The 15522-nt window shown below is 33.6% G+C and overlaps 1 protein-coding gene across 3 annotated transcripts in view; it reads left to right on the forward strand.

Moving 5' to 3' along the window:
* Nucleotides 1-15522, forward strand: part of GSTCD (glutathione S-transferase C-terminal domain containing) — a 130589-nt gene that overhangs the window by 20956 nt on the left and 94111 nt on the right. For all 3 annotated transcript variants that reach the window (XM_032400942.1, XM_032400943.1, XM_032400944.1), the window contains exon 5: nucleotides 2715-2808. In XM_032400942.1, the coding sequence (XP_032256833.1) occupies nucleotides 2715-2808 (94 nt within the window). The remainder of the gene's footprint in view (nucleotides 1-2714; nucleotides 2809-15522) is intronic.

The raw sequence follows: 15522 nt of genomic DNA on the forward strand, positions 1-15522 counted from the left end.
GCCAGTGGGGAATCCTTGAACCCAAATCATCTGTCAGAGAGTTCCATGTTTCTCAGGAATAGGCCTGCCATGTTATCTCAGCCACTCTCAGGCATTGGCTTGGGAGCAGCCCATGGGAAGACTACTAGGGACCAGGTGACTTGGATTCTAGTCCCAGATTTGAGGCTAAGCTAACATTGTGACCTTTAGTATGTTGTTTAACCAAAGGATCTTAATTTCTCCATTTATAAATTAGGAGAGTATAGTAGATATTCTGTAGGATTCTTTTCTGATTTCAAATCTTATGGTTATATAAAAAATGACTGGGACATTACATCAACAATTTAAAAAAAAAGAAGGCTCAAATCTGAAAATAAGTTAAAATTTCTATTTCATTTAATTCTAACTTGAAAGTATATATTAGATACAATAAATGTTCCTTTTTAACAGGACATTGTTTTTGCTACTTACTAGTGAATTATTGACATATGTTTTGAAAATTAGTAAATATTATATCAAAATAATAAATTATGTGAATGTATGACAGTAACTATTAATTTTTCTGTAGTCACAGTATTTTGTGCCAATTAGATAAGGACAAATGAAATTGGTGCCAAGTGGAAGTATAAACTAGTAAAGTATTTCTTAGGAACACGCACATCTCACTTTCTTTTCCCCTTTTGTTTTCTTTGGCATATTCTTGCCTCCAAAATTTCCCTTATTCTCCAAAGGTTTTAAATTTATTTATTCAGTCAGTTAGTCCAAAAAATGTATATGTTTAGTCATTGTTTTGAATGTGGGATATATGAAGAACAAATTGGACTGCCTTCATGAGCCTTATATTCTGGTGGGGGAGGTAAATAAAAAACACAAATGTGTTAACACATTAGGTAATGATAAGAGCCACAAAAAGTAATGTGGGATAAGGGGGTGGAGGTTATGTGAGTTGGAGTCCTTTTTAGATAGAGTGGTCAGGGAGGCTTATCTGACCAGGTGAAGACATTGATCAAATGACCTGAATGAACTGAAGATTTGGAGGAAGTATTCTAGGGAGACGGTCCAGCGAGTGAATAGACCCTGAGCAAGTCTATAGAGGCAAAAGGTAGATTAGTAGTTACCTAGGGCAAGGAGCTGAGGGGGGAAAATAGAAAGTATCTACTAATGGATATGGGACTTCTTTTTGAGATGATGAAAATATTCTCAAATTAGCGTTGATTATGGCACAACTGTGAATATTATAAAAACCATTGAATTGTATGCTTTAAATGTAATGGTGTGTGAGTGATATCTCATATAGTATTTTTGAAGAGACCTTAAGGTAGGATTAAATTTGGTGAAATGAGGGAGAGCAAGTTTAGTATGGCTAGTCTAGAATAAGGGGGAAAGTATAGCGGTAGATGATGTCAAAGAGATGTTTATTTTTCTGGAAGTGCTGGAAGTTTCTGGAAGTAAGTGCTCTAGACCTCTAGACATAAAGATGTCTCTACCTCAACAAAGAATCTTCATACTATTTCCTTTGGAACCAGAATTCAGCTAGTTTTCATAATTTAAAGTAATCTCATGAACTAATTGATTCAAATTAGTGATAGATCCTCAGAGATTTTTCTTTTGAATATGATATTTCTAAAGATAAAACCCTGAACCATGGATATCTATCCTGTGGACTATGTACCCAGAATGTGATTGCAAGGGGTCTGAAAATCCATATTTATGCCACACAACTGTCTGCAGATCAAATAAATAAATGTGCAACTTTTGACATGGGGAAGGAGCCTGAGAATTTTTTTATTTATTGAAAAGTGGTCCTCAGTTTTGAAAATGTTGGGAACCATTTGGTTACAACAGAGGAATCCATTTTTAGAGGCATTAGAAGCCTCTATGGTATGGATGATGTTTTGGGGGTGTTATGTTGAAGTGAGGCTTTTTGTCCTGTAAATATAACTCGTAGGCTGTAGCTATTTTGATATATGTAAAGACAGATTTTGATGGATATGCAGAATCAGTTTTTCTTTTTTTATCCCTGTGTGGAATGTTTTTGATAAAATTTTTATCTTCAGGTGACTTTTCTTTTTGACATCCAATTGATTTCTAAGTATAAGAATATTGATTTCTATGTAGTTTTAGGCAATAATTTAAAAATAGCATTTTTTGTTATCTCGGTATAAAAAAATAGGAAGGTAACTGTTCTATCAAAAAACACATTGTATTTCTTATGTAACTAAATATTTTGAGGAACATCTAATGATTGTTAATATTTATGCTCCTTCTTGACACTATAGAAAAGAAAATTTGCCATATAATGCCTAGATATCTTTTTTTTGTTGTTTGATTTTTTTCCCTGAAGGGAACACTCTTTCAAATACATCAACTACATGACTAGCCCAAGGCCACATAGCAAGTTGGTCTCTGGGGACAATCTTCTCATCTGTGGAAGGGAACTTCTGTGAGACAAATTCACTGACTCCAAAGCCTGTATGGGTTTATGACTGAAAATGGATTCCTCAAATTGAAGATTGTGTGGTCCCATCCAAACACTTACTTCGTTCTGTTTTACAGGTTGTGAGTGATTTCAACTTTTAAACAATTACCTAACAATTGTTCTAATGAGAATAAATTTGCATTTATACAAAAAAAAAAACCAGAAAACAAAAGAGAAATTTGGCCTTCTAAACGATAACAGGATTTTATTAATTCATTAATTTGGAAAGAGTCTATTTCCTATTTCTTATTTCTAGGAAAATGGCATTGAAGTGATGTTTTCTCCCCACCCTTGCCCTACTTGGACTCTTGATTGGAATAGTCTTCCTGCAGCAGTGAGCCCAAAGGAAGGTGAGTTTTTTTTTTTCTTTTTTTTTCTCCTTTAAGTTTTCATCATAATCTAGATAACCTCTTCAGATCCATCTTTCAATTCTCTAATTCTCTCTTTGGCTTTATCTAATATTCTGATTGTACTATCCATTGAGTTTTCTTTTTTTCCCCCCTAATTATTTCTTTTTTAAAAAGTTTTTATTTTAATTCCAGCTGATTATACAGTGTTATATTACAATATAGTAATTCAACACTTCCGTTCATCACCCTGTGCTCATCACTACAAGTGTACTCCTTAATCCCCATCACCTATTTAACCCATCCCCCAACCCACCTCCCCTCTGGTACCCATCAGTTCTCTATAATTAAGAATCTGTTTCTTGATTTGTCTCTCTCTCTTTCTCTCTCTTATTTTTTCCCTTTTGCATGTTTGTTTTGTTTCTTAAATTTCCCATATGAGTGAAGTTTTCCTTTTATTTTTATTATAAAAATTTCACATATACACATATACACATTGCTCAGATTCAACATTTCTTACATTTTCCTACATTTGTTTATTCCCTTTTCTTTCTTTTGAAGTATTTTGAAGGAAATTCCAGATAACATGCCATTCTATAGTACATACATCTAAGAAATACGGCCATTCTAAATAATTGCCATGTCATTAGCACACCTAATAAAAATTAACAAAAATTCCTTGATCCTTTAATAACCAGTACATAATCGTTTTCCCCTAATTGTTTAAAGTATTGTTTGAAAAAAACATTTTTATAGTTAGGTTTTTAGTTATATAATTATATTTTTCATTGCTAGAAATTATATTTGGGTTGTTTGTTTTTATAATGACCTTTTCCTTGCTCATGTTTCAGTTTCTTCTTTTCATAATTTTTTTAAGCATAGTTATTTTATATTCTGTGTCTGTTATATAATAGCTGATGTCCATAGAGATCTAATTTTGGTGTTTGTTTTTTCTGTTGACTTCATTCTTGGTGTCTTATTTCCCTATTAGTTTTGTAATTATATATTTTGAATTCATTTAGGGGCTACTTAAATCTGTGGGAATCTTGTGGGGCCTGGGTTAGAAGTAAATTTCAATAGAAAGGATTTATATTTGCTTGTGCCAGGCATCTTGAAGTACTAGATCTTAAGATCAGTTAACATTATGTTTTCAGCTTGAGATTCCTTTAACCTTTTCATTTGGAGCTGAGGTTTAAACAGACAAGTTACCTTTTATCATCTTCCTTTGCTATTGAGTAGGACTTTTTTTTGTAATGCATCTTTTCATGGGGGAATATAGCTTTTCAAGGTTTCTACTTTCATGTAGTGATAATAGTTACAGGTTTCCACAATGCTAGGGATCCAGGACTAGCCTCTCTTCTTTGTCTTGCTATTAAAGCTCAGATCCCTATTAGCAAATTCTCTCCTGGCAGCTGGTGTCAGTTCAAGATTATTACACTACTTTTTAGTTCCTTTCCCCTTTGTTAAGGCCCTATGGGGTTCCCTTACTCTCAGAAATCCATTGAGACAGGCAAAGGATGATTGTTGAGTTTTATATAGCATTTTAGGTGTTTTTAGGTGGAGAACATTTTCATTACTCAATGTTCCACTTCTTTAATTGTTCACTTACTCTTTAGTTTTATACCAAGCCAAATATAACTTTTGATTTCCAAATGCTCTTTGAAATTGTTTGCCTGCCTTTTTCATGTTCTTCTCCTCCGTGATGCTTCCTAAGTATTGTTTATATCTCACTAATCAATTCTAGTCTTTCAATCAAGGAAATAATTTAGGATTTTTCCAGAATGGAATAAGATTTTTATTGGGCAATTAAGAACTGTGCCTCACAGATGTTTTATAAAAATTAAATTCATTTTTTGGTCTTTGTTAAGTATATGAAACATAGTCACTAATGAATTTGTTAATGTTTAATTTTAAATATTTTCTGACATTTTGAAAATTTTAAGTGTTTGTTTTTATTGTCCTTGCAATTGGACTGTTTTTTGTTTTTTTTTTAGATTTTATTTATTTATTTGAGAGAGAGAGAATGAGAGAGGGAGAAAGCACATGAGAGTGGGGAGGGTCAGAGGGAGAAGCAGACTCCCTGACAAGCAGGGATCCTGATGCGGGACTTGATCCAGGGACTCCAAGATCATGACCTGAGCCGAAGGCAGTCGCTTAACCAACTGAGCCACCCAGGCGCCCGCAATTGGACTGTTTTGTGTACTCTGGTTATGGTACATTTTGGACAGGTTAAAACTATAGTAAATGAAAATCAGATTTGCATTAATATTTATATTTACAAGAAATTAGTACAAAGATTTGTAAGTGCCACATGTTTTGCTTTACTCATAATTAATTTACTATGAAGCCAAAATAATATTTTCATTTATTAATTGAGCTATCAATTACATCTGCTACCAACTCAGAGATCTAACATTAAGCATTCATGTCTGGTTGTTTTACTGGTTAGAACTGCATATCTAACAGAGTTCATGGAATATATTACTCATTATATCTCTTTAATTGGATCACCTAGTTTTCATAAATATTATGACAAACAAGGAGCTATAACAGCAGAGCTACATGATTTATTTACATTTCATTCTCTGTTCTTAAAAGGTTTATATAGTCTGTGTTAAACTAAGGCAGAATTGTTGCATTTTAGATGTTCTGTTTTCAGTGCTGGCAATTTCAATATTGCATGGTAATAGGATCGCTGTGAAATGAAATTATTATACATATGGGTGTGGAGGTCACTGTGAAAGTGTTCTCATGATTTGTGTTCTGGTATTTTTAGAAGAGATTGAATAGTAATAAGATTTTATTGGTACTAGGTTCATTTGGATGTCACAAAGGCTGACTCCTTATGTGGAAGCCATTGAGTTACCTCAAGATTATGGTCCATATAATAAGAATCATTCTCTTTACTAACAAAGGCTATATTGATCCTCACGATGGAGGCTTATTTCTTAAGCTTGTCTAATCTCCCAACCTCTGTTATTACCCATTTCTCTCCCCACATCCTATATACTATTCCCTGAACTTTTCAGTTTCCCTCATATGTCCTATATCTATTATTTCCATGCCTTCACTTTTATTTTGCCTCCAGCCTTAAATATTCTTCTTTCCACTTCCCATCCTATTGAAATTATACCCATCTTTTAAAGATCAGCTCAAATGCTGCTTCTTCATTAAGCCTTCTGCATGTGCTCTGGAGTCAGCCTGCCTGAGTTTCATACCTGGACTACTATACTAACTGCTAGAAAATCTATGGCCAGATTCTCAATTTCTCTGTGCCTCAATTGCCTCATCTGTAAAATGGGGATAAAATAGTATACACCTTAATGAGATTGTTGGTACATTCAATGAATTAATATATAAAGTACTTAGTACAATATATCAGACAGAATTAGTCACCCCCTCTCAACATTCCTTAGTACTTTCTTATACTTCATTTTTGGTACTTACGGTATGCTTCTCTTCCACTATAATTATTTATATACATGCTCTCCTTCTCTAGTGGACTGTGAGCTCTTTGAGTATAGAATAGGTACACAGTAATTTTTTTATTAAATTCATTTGAATTGAGACTATAGATCCCTTGAGTTAAATTTCCAAATTTCTGCTTAAACCAGCAATTTTGAATTCTTTTGTCTCATACAGATTTAATTTACATCATCATTATTACTATTATTACTACTACTACTACTATTCTATTCTATTCTATTTTATGGACTGTTTGGGAATAAGTTGCAAACATTATGCTACTTTACCTCTAAGAACTAAACTGTCCGCTTTATGAACAAAGACACTTTCTTAGTCCTTTTCTCTTAGCCATTGTACAATTATCAAAACAGGCTATGTAATTCACTATGAACTATTATCTAATCTGCAGTCCAGTTGATTGTAGTACATTTAATTGTCATGTCATTTTAGTCTCCTTTCATGTGAAATAGTTTCTTAGCCTTTCTTTATCTTTCAACATGGACTGTTCTGAAGAATTCAGGCCATTTTTTTGTCAAACGTTTCTCAACTTCAATTTGTCTCGTTTCCTCATGCTTCAATTCAAGTTATGCATTTTGGCAGGAACACCACCTAAATGAAGCTGTGGCCTTCTCAGTGCATTATAGCAGAAGGCACCTTACATCAGTTTGGGCCCAGTGATGTTAACTTTAATCATTTGGTTAAGGTGGTATCTGCCAGGTGTCTCTACTGTAACGTTACTGTTTTGCTCTGTTGAATTAATAAGTATTTTGTGGGGAGATATTTGAGACTACATAATGTCTTGTTTTCAAAATTTCACTCACTAGTTTACATTCATTTGATGCTTCTTGCCTGTGATAGTTACAGAATGGTGACTTTTCAGCTCCATCAGTCTTCCATATGTATTAGTTGCCATGCTAATGTAAGAACGTTTTTCCCATCTATCATCTATGTATCTCTTCTCAGTATTGACTCAGGAATTATTTTATTAAATAAGTTATAATCCATCACTGTTGTTATTTATTTCAGTACTCAAGTTGTCCCAGGTTGTGAGTCTCTTCAAGCTGGCTCCTGATCCTTTGGAAATGGCCTTATCATTCTATGACCACTTCCTTAAATTCTAGAGAAAAAAACTATTACAGGTTCATTTTGTCATTTCCCTGCCTCAGTTCTAGAGTCAGCTGTTTCTCCAAGGTGCTCTGGTTCCCTTTAGTAGAGATTAGCATTTAGAAACTAAAATTTGGGCACAAGGTGTGCTTATTGCTAATGGAGTGTTATTGGTTCTAGCTCCTCTCAGCAGAGAGATGTGCATATAGATAGATCTATGAGGAAATAGATGTATGTACACACACGTACATAATCACATCACTGTCTACTGCTCTATTTGTATATCTCTGTTATACGTCTGTATTAAAAAATGGTGAGATGGGCGCCTGGGTGGCTCAGTCATTTAAGCGTCTGCCTTCAGCTCAGGTCATGATCCCAGGGTCCTGGGATTAAGCCCTGCATTGGGCTCCCTGCTCAGCAGGGGTCTGCTTCGCCCTCTCTGTGCTCTCTCTCTCAAGTAAATAAATCTTAAAAAAAATAAAAACCAATGTTTTTTTTAAAAATGTTGAGATTATACTGATATCTCTAATTCCAATCATAATCTGCAAAATTCTTCCTAGTTTTTCCAAATTCAATGTCTATACCTATATCAACCTTTCTCAACAGTAAAAATGATAGCTCACAATATCATCTATTTATTTGCTCATTTGGTAAGTCCAGCCGTAACTGAACAGTAATTTGAGAATTGTTATATCCATATCTCTATGAAGAATATACCTACTAAGTTGAATTCCAGATTGAGTTATTTTCATTTTTGAGTGTATATGGTCAAAGTTCTTGTACAGATAGTTGTAATTAAATGGTTCTATATAAGATGAATTATACAAAAGTAAGGAATGAAATGTTTAAGTTAGTATTAATCATATGCCCTGATAGAAAATCTTCAACCGTCTCCTACTGCATCATATATATCATATAATATCCATGATATATATATACATATATATTATACAAAAGTGAGGAAAGAAAGGTTTAGGTTAGTATTAATCATATGCCCTGATAGAAAATCTTCAGTCTCCTACTGTATTATATATACATAAAATATATTATACTATATTATATATTATATTTTTATATATATTATTATATTATTACTTTTGACCTCAAATAACTGTATGATTTTCTAATCTAATGAACTAGGATAAATACTTGTGAGCCTGAGGCGTCCTTTTGTTAAGTCCAGAGACACTTCTGTTCTTGCCTTCTGAATTTTTTGCCCTCTGAGTATGAAAGAGGGAATGATATAAGTCTTAGAACAGAGCTGCCCTAAGCCACTCCATGCAGTATTTCCCCATAGCCATTTTTATTCTCCGGTAGTTTTTAGGTGAGTGGTTCCTATATTAGGAATTGCTCCTAGCCTAGAATAACCGTATCAATCATATGAAGGGAGGAGACTCAGAGGTATGACCTTATAGAAGATAAAGGCAACAAAACGATAGTTGTTTCAGTTACATTCTGTTTCATTTTTATATTCAAAATTACATTGTCTTAGAAATATGAATCAATTAGGTATACCCAATTGGTTTTGCTGTTGAGCTACATGAGAGCATCATCTCCTAGGGAGACTGATGTGGAGGTAGTTCATAAAAACCTTAAACATTACCACTCATTCACCTTCCCATCCCCCACCACCCAGTTTAGAGTATATACTTATCAGTTTGAGATAAAAGAAAAAAACTAATGGCAGAGTTTTACTAGAAGGATATCGTAAGTTCTCATCTTTCTAGAGGGCTTTAAACCCTGTATATTTTATTTGCTTGGGATAGACATGTGTGAATTCTTAGAACAAGAATTATAAACTGGTATATTCCAGATCCTTTTATATAAATCATTGATTGAATTTATGTTTCTAAGAGAATACATAATTTTTCAATCCTAGTGGATCTGTCTTAGTACCAAGATCATTCTTTCTACCAACATTCATATATATAATATATATTACAAGTATATTTAAATATACTTATATATCTACATATTTTATATATATGATTATATTTATATATAGCATACATACTATATTATATATAGCATGTGTAGTGTATAGTATATTATATATAGTATTATATAGTAATATATTTACAGATTGTTTAATATATTTATTATATATTTATATACTTATATATGTAATATATGCATAATACATAATATAATTATTTAATAATACTATAGCAAATGATAATAATAAAATTTTATAATTATATATGGCATATATAATTATATATAATATAAATATATATATATAAATATAGATGACTACAATTTTAAATTTTACGATGATATCCAATTTTATGTAAATATGGGTGGGTTTTTTTCCCCACTTAATTTCTGTAAAATATTTGGGGTTGAAAACAATGAATTGATCCATGACATTGAGAAAATATATAAAATGAGATAGTGATATATGATATAACTAGTAAAAATTGGCCTCAATGCAGTCTGGGCTATCACCCCCACCCTCTTGTTGTATGCTTCTACAAGCCAACAGGATCACTTTTCCTTTATTCTTCTAGTGGAAGTATTTGGGTAAGCAAGGGAAGAGTGTGGTCAAGGTCTTTGGAGAGGGTTGGATTCAAAGTAGAGAAAGGAAGGACTAAACAGCCTTTGCCCCTATCAGTGATTCTTAACAAGGTTCTTAAGAACCCCAGGGGACATGGTAAATAGCATTGTTTATTGCTGTTTTTGCTGGATGGCCAGGGAAGCGCAAAGTTTACCATAACAAAGAATTGTCTCACCCACAGTATAAGTAGTGCCCTTCTTTGGGGAATCTAAAACATAAAAACTTGTTTGGGAGCCTCTAAGCAAGGTATATAAAGAAACTTCATTGTCCTAAACCATTGCTTTTCAAACTAGGACATCCATCAACATCATTTGGAAAGCTTATTAAAACAAGTTCCTGGGCCCTAACCTACAGTTTGTCATTCAGGTCTCAGATGGGGCCCTAGAATTTGCATTTCTAAGAAGTATCCTACTAATGCTGGTTCTGTTGCTTTGGGGATCACGCTGTGAAGTAATTACCATTGGTAACTGATTTAGTACATGCATTGGCTGCTTTGATTTCAACGTTTGCCACCAAAATAAGATGAACAACAAGGTTAAAGCTTTCTAAAATTTTTCTTTACAAACTAAAAAATTGTGTTTTTGCTTTAGCATGTATTATATCATACACAAGAGCTTGTGCAGACCTCTGAACCATTTGGTAACTATGAAACCTTCTACTTTTAAGTCAAGTATACTAAATTATAGTAGCAAATGTAAGTGAAAGTAGAAGTATCTTATAATGTACATAGAAATAACTGTCTTTTAAGAAATTGTTTTCTGAAATATTAATCTTAGATTTTTATATTTTCCACTTCACCACACTAGATAAGACATAATTAGCATATTTTTTTCTGACTTTAAAAAAAATTACTCTCCAGGGAGACAATATAAGGATATATTTCTCCCAACATTTTTTGTTTATATTGAACAGTTTTAGATTATAAGGCTATTACATTTTGAACTTTTTGGCATTTAAGATACTAAAGCACACCAAGAGAATGAGATCAAAGGTTTGAGTTTTTTTCTCTTTTCTGGGAAAAAAATTTCCTAACATAAATGTTTTTCATTTTCCTAAGTTATATTTAGCTGTGAAATCCAAAACCTGACCGTATTTGACTCAGAACCATATTAACTATGTTCTCTTCTTTCAAGGGTAAGGTTCTCAACAAGCATTTTGGTGCTTTACCAAAAGTAATATGACTTTTATTTAAACTGCAATTTAATCTGAAACTAAAAGCCTCTAAAAGATAGTATATATAAATATAGACAGAATTTATATTAGTTTAAAATATAACAAGGTTGCAAAGAACAAGTTTGTTTTTTGCTTAGTAGTACTTTTTTGAATGAGTGCCAAACACTAATATACAGGTGTAGAGATCGAGATAGAGATATAAATCACATATGTATTATAAGTTACATAGTATGAATGTGAATGATATAGAGCAAACCATGTGTTAAATTCATCTCCTTTTTTTTAAGATTTATTTATTTTAGAGAGAGGGGTGCAGAGGGAGAAACTCTGAGGCAGACTCCCCACTGAGCGTAGAGCCCCATGCAGTGCTTGATCTCACAATCCTGAGATCATGACCTGAGCGGAAACCAAGAGTTGGATGCTTAACTGACTGAGCCATCCAGGGGCCCCCATCTCCTTTTCTAATATAAAATTAGAGAAGTCAGCTAGAGTAAGAGCAGAAGTAATTAAAGTGGGAGAGGTGGGTAAAATTTTATTAGGTAAATTCTTCCAATTATTAGACATTTCTTATATAAAAATGTTAGTCTTTTATGGAATAGTAATTAAATATACTTGGTAATCATGAGAGGTAGTACTGATGGTAGAAATATTTTTGTATAAGTTTTAATGAGTAAACATGTGAATTTTTTAATTGAAAAAAAGGTACTATGTCATAATCATTATTGGAAAGAAAAGCAACATGAAGTGGAGAAATAGGGGCACCTGGGTGGCTCAGTTAGCTAAGCGTCCAACTCTTGATCTCAGTTCAAGTCTTGATCTCATGAGTTCAAGCCCCACAGTGGGCTCCATCCTGGGCATGGAGCCTAGTTAAAAAACAAAAAAAGAAGAAGTGGAGAATTAGTAGAAAGGTATCTTTATTTTTCAATGTTACTTTCTTCATGTGAAATTTCAAATGGTGTAAAGTTTCTTCATGGAAATGTTAAAAGTTAAAAAAAAACCCACAGACAATACACAATTTTATTGTAATTATATAGTAATAATACATTGGGTTTTATTTGTTTAAGCCTTTTATTAGAACCTTTAAAAAAATTAAACCTTTTAAAATTTCACATTAAGTAGCACTTAAAATAACTTAATCAAATTCTCCTCAAATTTATCTACAGGTTTAACATAATTTTTATTGAAATCCCAACAAGACTTTTTTGTAGATATAGACAAGCTTATTCTAAATTTTATATGGAAGGGCGCCTGGGTGGCTCAGTTGGTTAAGCGACTGCCTTCGGCTCAGGTCATGATCCTGGAGTCCCAGGATCGAGTCCCGCATCGGGCTCCCTGCTCGGCAGGGAGTCTGCTTCTCCCTCTGACCCTCCCCCATCTCATGCTCTCTCTCTGTCTCATTCTCTCTCTCAAATAAATAAATAAAATCTTAAAAAAAAATAAATAAATAAATAAATTTTATATGGAAAAGAGAATTTGAAAAAGAATAGTAGAGAATATCACTCTACTTGATGTTAAGACTTACTGTATGGCTATAGTAATTAGAGATATATACATATAGATTAATAGAAAAAAATGGAGAACCTACAAAAAGACATAAAAGCAACTCAATGGAGGAAGGATAGTCTTTTCAACAAATGTTGCTAGATCAATTAGACATCCACAGGCGAAGTAAAAGAATCTCTATCTAAATTGCACACCTTGTATGAAAGTTAACTCAAAATGGATCGTGGATTCAAATTTAAAATTTTAAACTTTAAAACTTTAGAGGAAAATGTAAAATATTTTTTTAGAGCTTTGGGACTGGGGATGAAAGACCTAAATGTGAGACAGGAATCCATCAAAATCCTTGAGGAGAACACAGGCAGCAACCCCTTTGACCTCAGCCTTAGCAAGTTCTTCCTAGAAACATCACCAAAGGCAAGGGAAGCAAGGGCAAAAATGAACTATTGGGACTTCATCAATATAAAAAGCTTTCGCACAGCAAAGGAAACACTCAACAAAACCAAAGACAACCAACAGAATGGGAGAAGATATCTGCAAATGACATATCAGATAAAGGGCTAGTATCCAAAATCTATAAAGAACTTATCAAACTCAACACCCAAAGAACAACAAATCCAATCAAGAAATGGGCAGAAGACCTGAACAGACATTTCTGCAAAGAAGACATCCAAATGGCCAACAGACACATGAAAAAGTCCTCCACATCACTCAGCATCAGGGCAATCCAAATCAAAACCTCAATGAAATACCACCTCACACCAGTCAGAATGGCTAAAATTAACAAGTCAGGAAACGACAAATGTTGGCAAGAAAGCAGAGAAAGGGGAACCTCCTACACTGTTGGTGGGAATGTAAGCTGGTGCAGCCACTCTGGAAAACAGTATGGAGGTTCCTCAAAAAGTTGAAAATAGAGCTACCCTACGACCCAGCAATTGCACTACTGGGTATTCACCCAAAAGATACAAATGTAGGGATCCGAAGGGGTACGTGCACCCCAATGTTTATAGCAGCAATGTCCACAATAGCCAAACTATGGAAAGGGCCTAGATGTCCATCAACAGATGAATGGATAAAGAAGCAGTGGTATATATATACAATGGAATATTATGCAGCCATCAAAAAATGAAATCCTGCCATTTGCAACGACATGGATGGAACTAGAGGGTATTATGCTAAGGGAAATAAGTCAATCAGAGAAAGACAATTACCATATGATCTCACTGATATAAGGAATTTGAGAAACAAGATAGAGGATCATAGGGGAAGGGAGGGCAAAATGAAACAAGATGAAACCGGAGAGGGAGACAAACCATAAGAGACTCTTAATCTCAGGAAACAAACTGAGGGTTACTGGAGTGGAGGGGGGTGGGAGGGGTGAGGTGGCTGGGTGATGGACATTGGGGAGGGTATTTGCTATGGTGAGCGCTGTGAATTGTGTAAGACTGATGAATCACAGACCTGTACCCCTGAAGCAAATAATACTTTATATGTTAATAAAAATAAATAAAAATTAAATTAAATTAAAAATGTTTGCTCTGCCAAAGACTGTTAAAAGCATAAAACAAGCTGAAGACTAGAAGAAAATATTTGCAAACTACAAATATAAACTAATCTGAGACAGAACTTGGATCTGTAATACATAAAGAACTCTCAAAACTCGACAGTAAAAACCAAACAAAAAATTCTTTTTTTAGAAAATTAGAAAATAGGCAAAAGAGATGAACAGACATTTTACCAACGAGAATATGCAGTTGGCACATATGCACATGAGATATCATTATACACATAGCAGAATGGCTAAAATAAAAAAAAAAGTAATAGCACCATATGTTGAGGAGAGAGTAGAGAAACAATCACTCAAGCATTGCTGGTAGAAATGTAAAATGGTACAACCCCTCTGGAAAATAGTTTGGCACTTTCTTATAAAACTACATATACAGTTACCACAAAACTCAGCAATTACACTATTGGGCATTTATCCCAAAGAAATGAAAACTTGTATTCATACAAAAACCTGCATATGAATATTCATAGCAACTTTATTCTTAATAGCCCCAAACTGGAAACAACCCAAGTGTTCTTCAGTGGGTGGATGATTAAACAAATTCCAATGAGTCCATGCTATAGAGTATCACTCAGCAATAGAAGGGGATGGACTATCAGTACCTGTAGCAACCTGGATGAATTTCAAGGACATTATGATTAATGAAAAAGCTGATCTCGAAGGCACTTATTTAACATTCTCAACATGATAAACTGGGGAAATGAAGAATAGATCAATGGTTGATATGGAACAGGGATTGACGTGGAACAGTGCTGCTACCTCTAAAGGGAGTTCCCTTATGATAAGGTGGTTATATCAATGTATACATTGGATCAAATTTCATCAAACTGTGCATATACCCACAAATGAATGCATGTGAAAACTGAGCAAGGTCTGTAGTTAACAGTATTGTAATAGCAATAATTTTCTAGTTTTGATATTATACTACAATTATATAAGATGTCACCATTGGGGAAGCTGGGTGAAATGTTCACAGGACTCTCTGCATTATTTTTGCAACTTCCTGTGAGTCTATAATTATTTTAAAATAAAAAGTTAAAAATATAATTTAAGTAAAAATACTGGAAAAGGTCAAGAAACAAAGAATAGTGAAATATTTCTCAGCTCATCCTTTTCAAAAATATTTATCAGAAAACTTCTGGAGATCATTTATAAATCAAATGACAGTTTGATAAACTGTCTCAAACTATAAAGGCTCAAACTACAAAGACATCTTGATGTATTTCCTTTCTAATGAACAGCAATGCAATGCTAATATACACCGATAAACATTGACTTTTACTTTGACAGTCCATTTCACAGGTTTCTATTCTCAAGCTCCCAGAAAAATGGAGAAAGCCAAATTAACATA

The sequence above is a fragment of the Phoca vitulina genome, unplaced genomic scaffold, assembly GCF_004348235.1.
Source record: "Phoca vitulina isolate PV1807 unplaced genomic scaffold, GSC_HSeal_1.0 scaffold3, whole genome shotgun sequence".
Taxonomy (NCBI): Eukaryota; Metazoa; Chordata; class Mammalia; order Carnivora; family Phocidae; genus Phoca; species Phoca vitulina.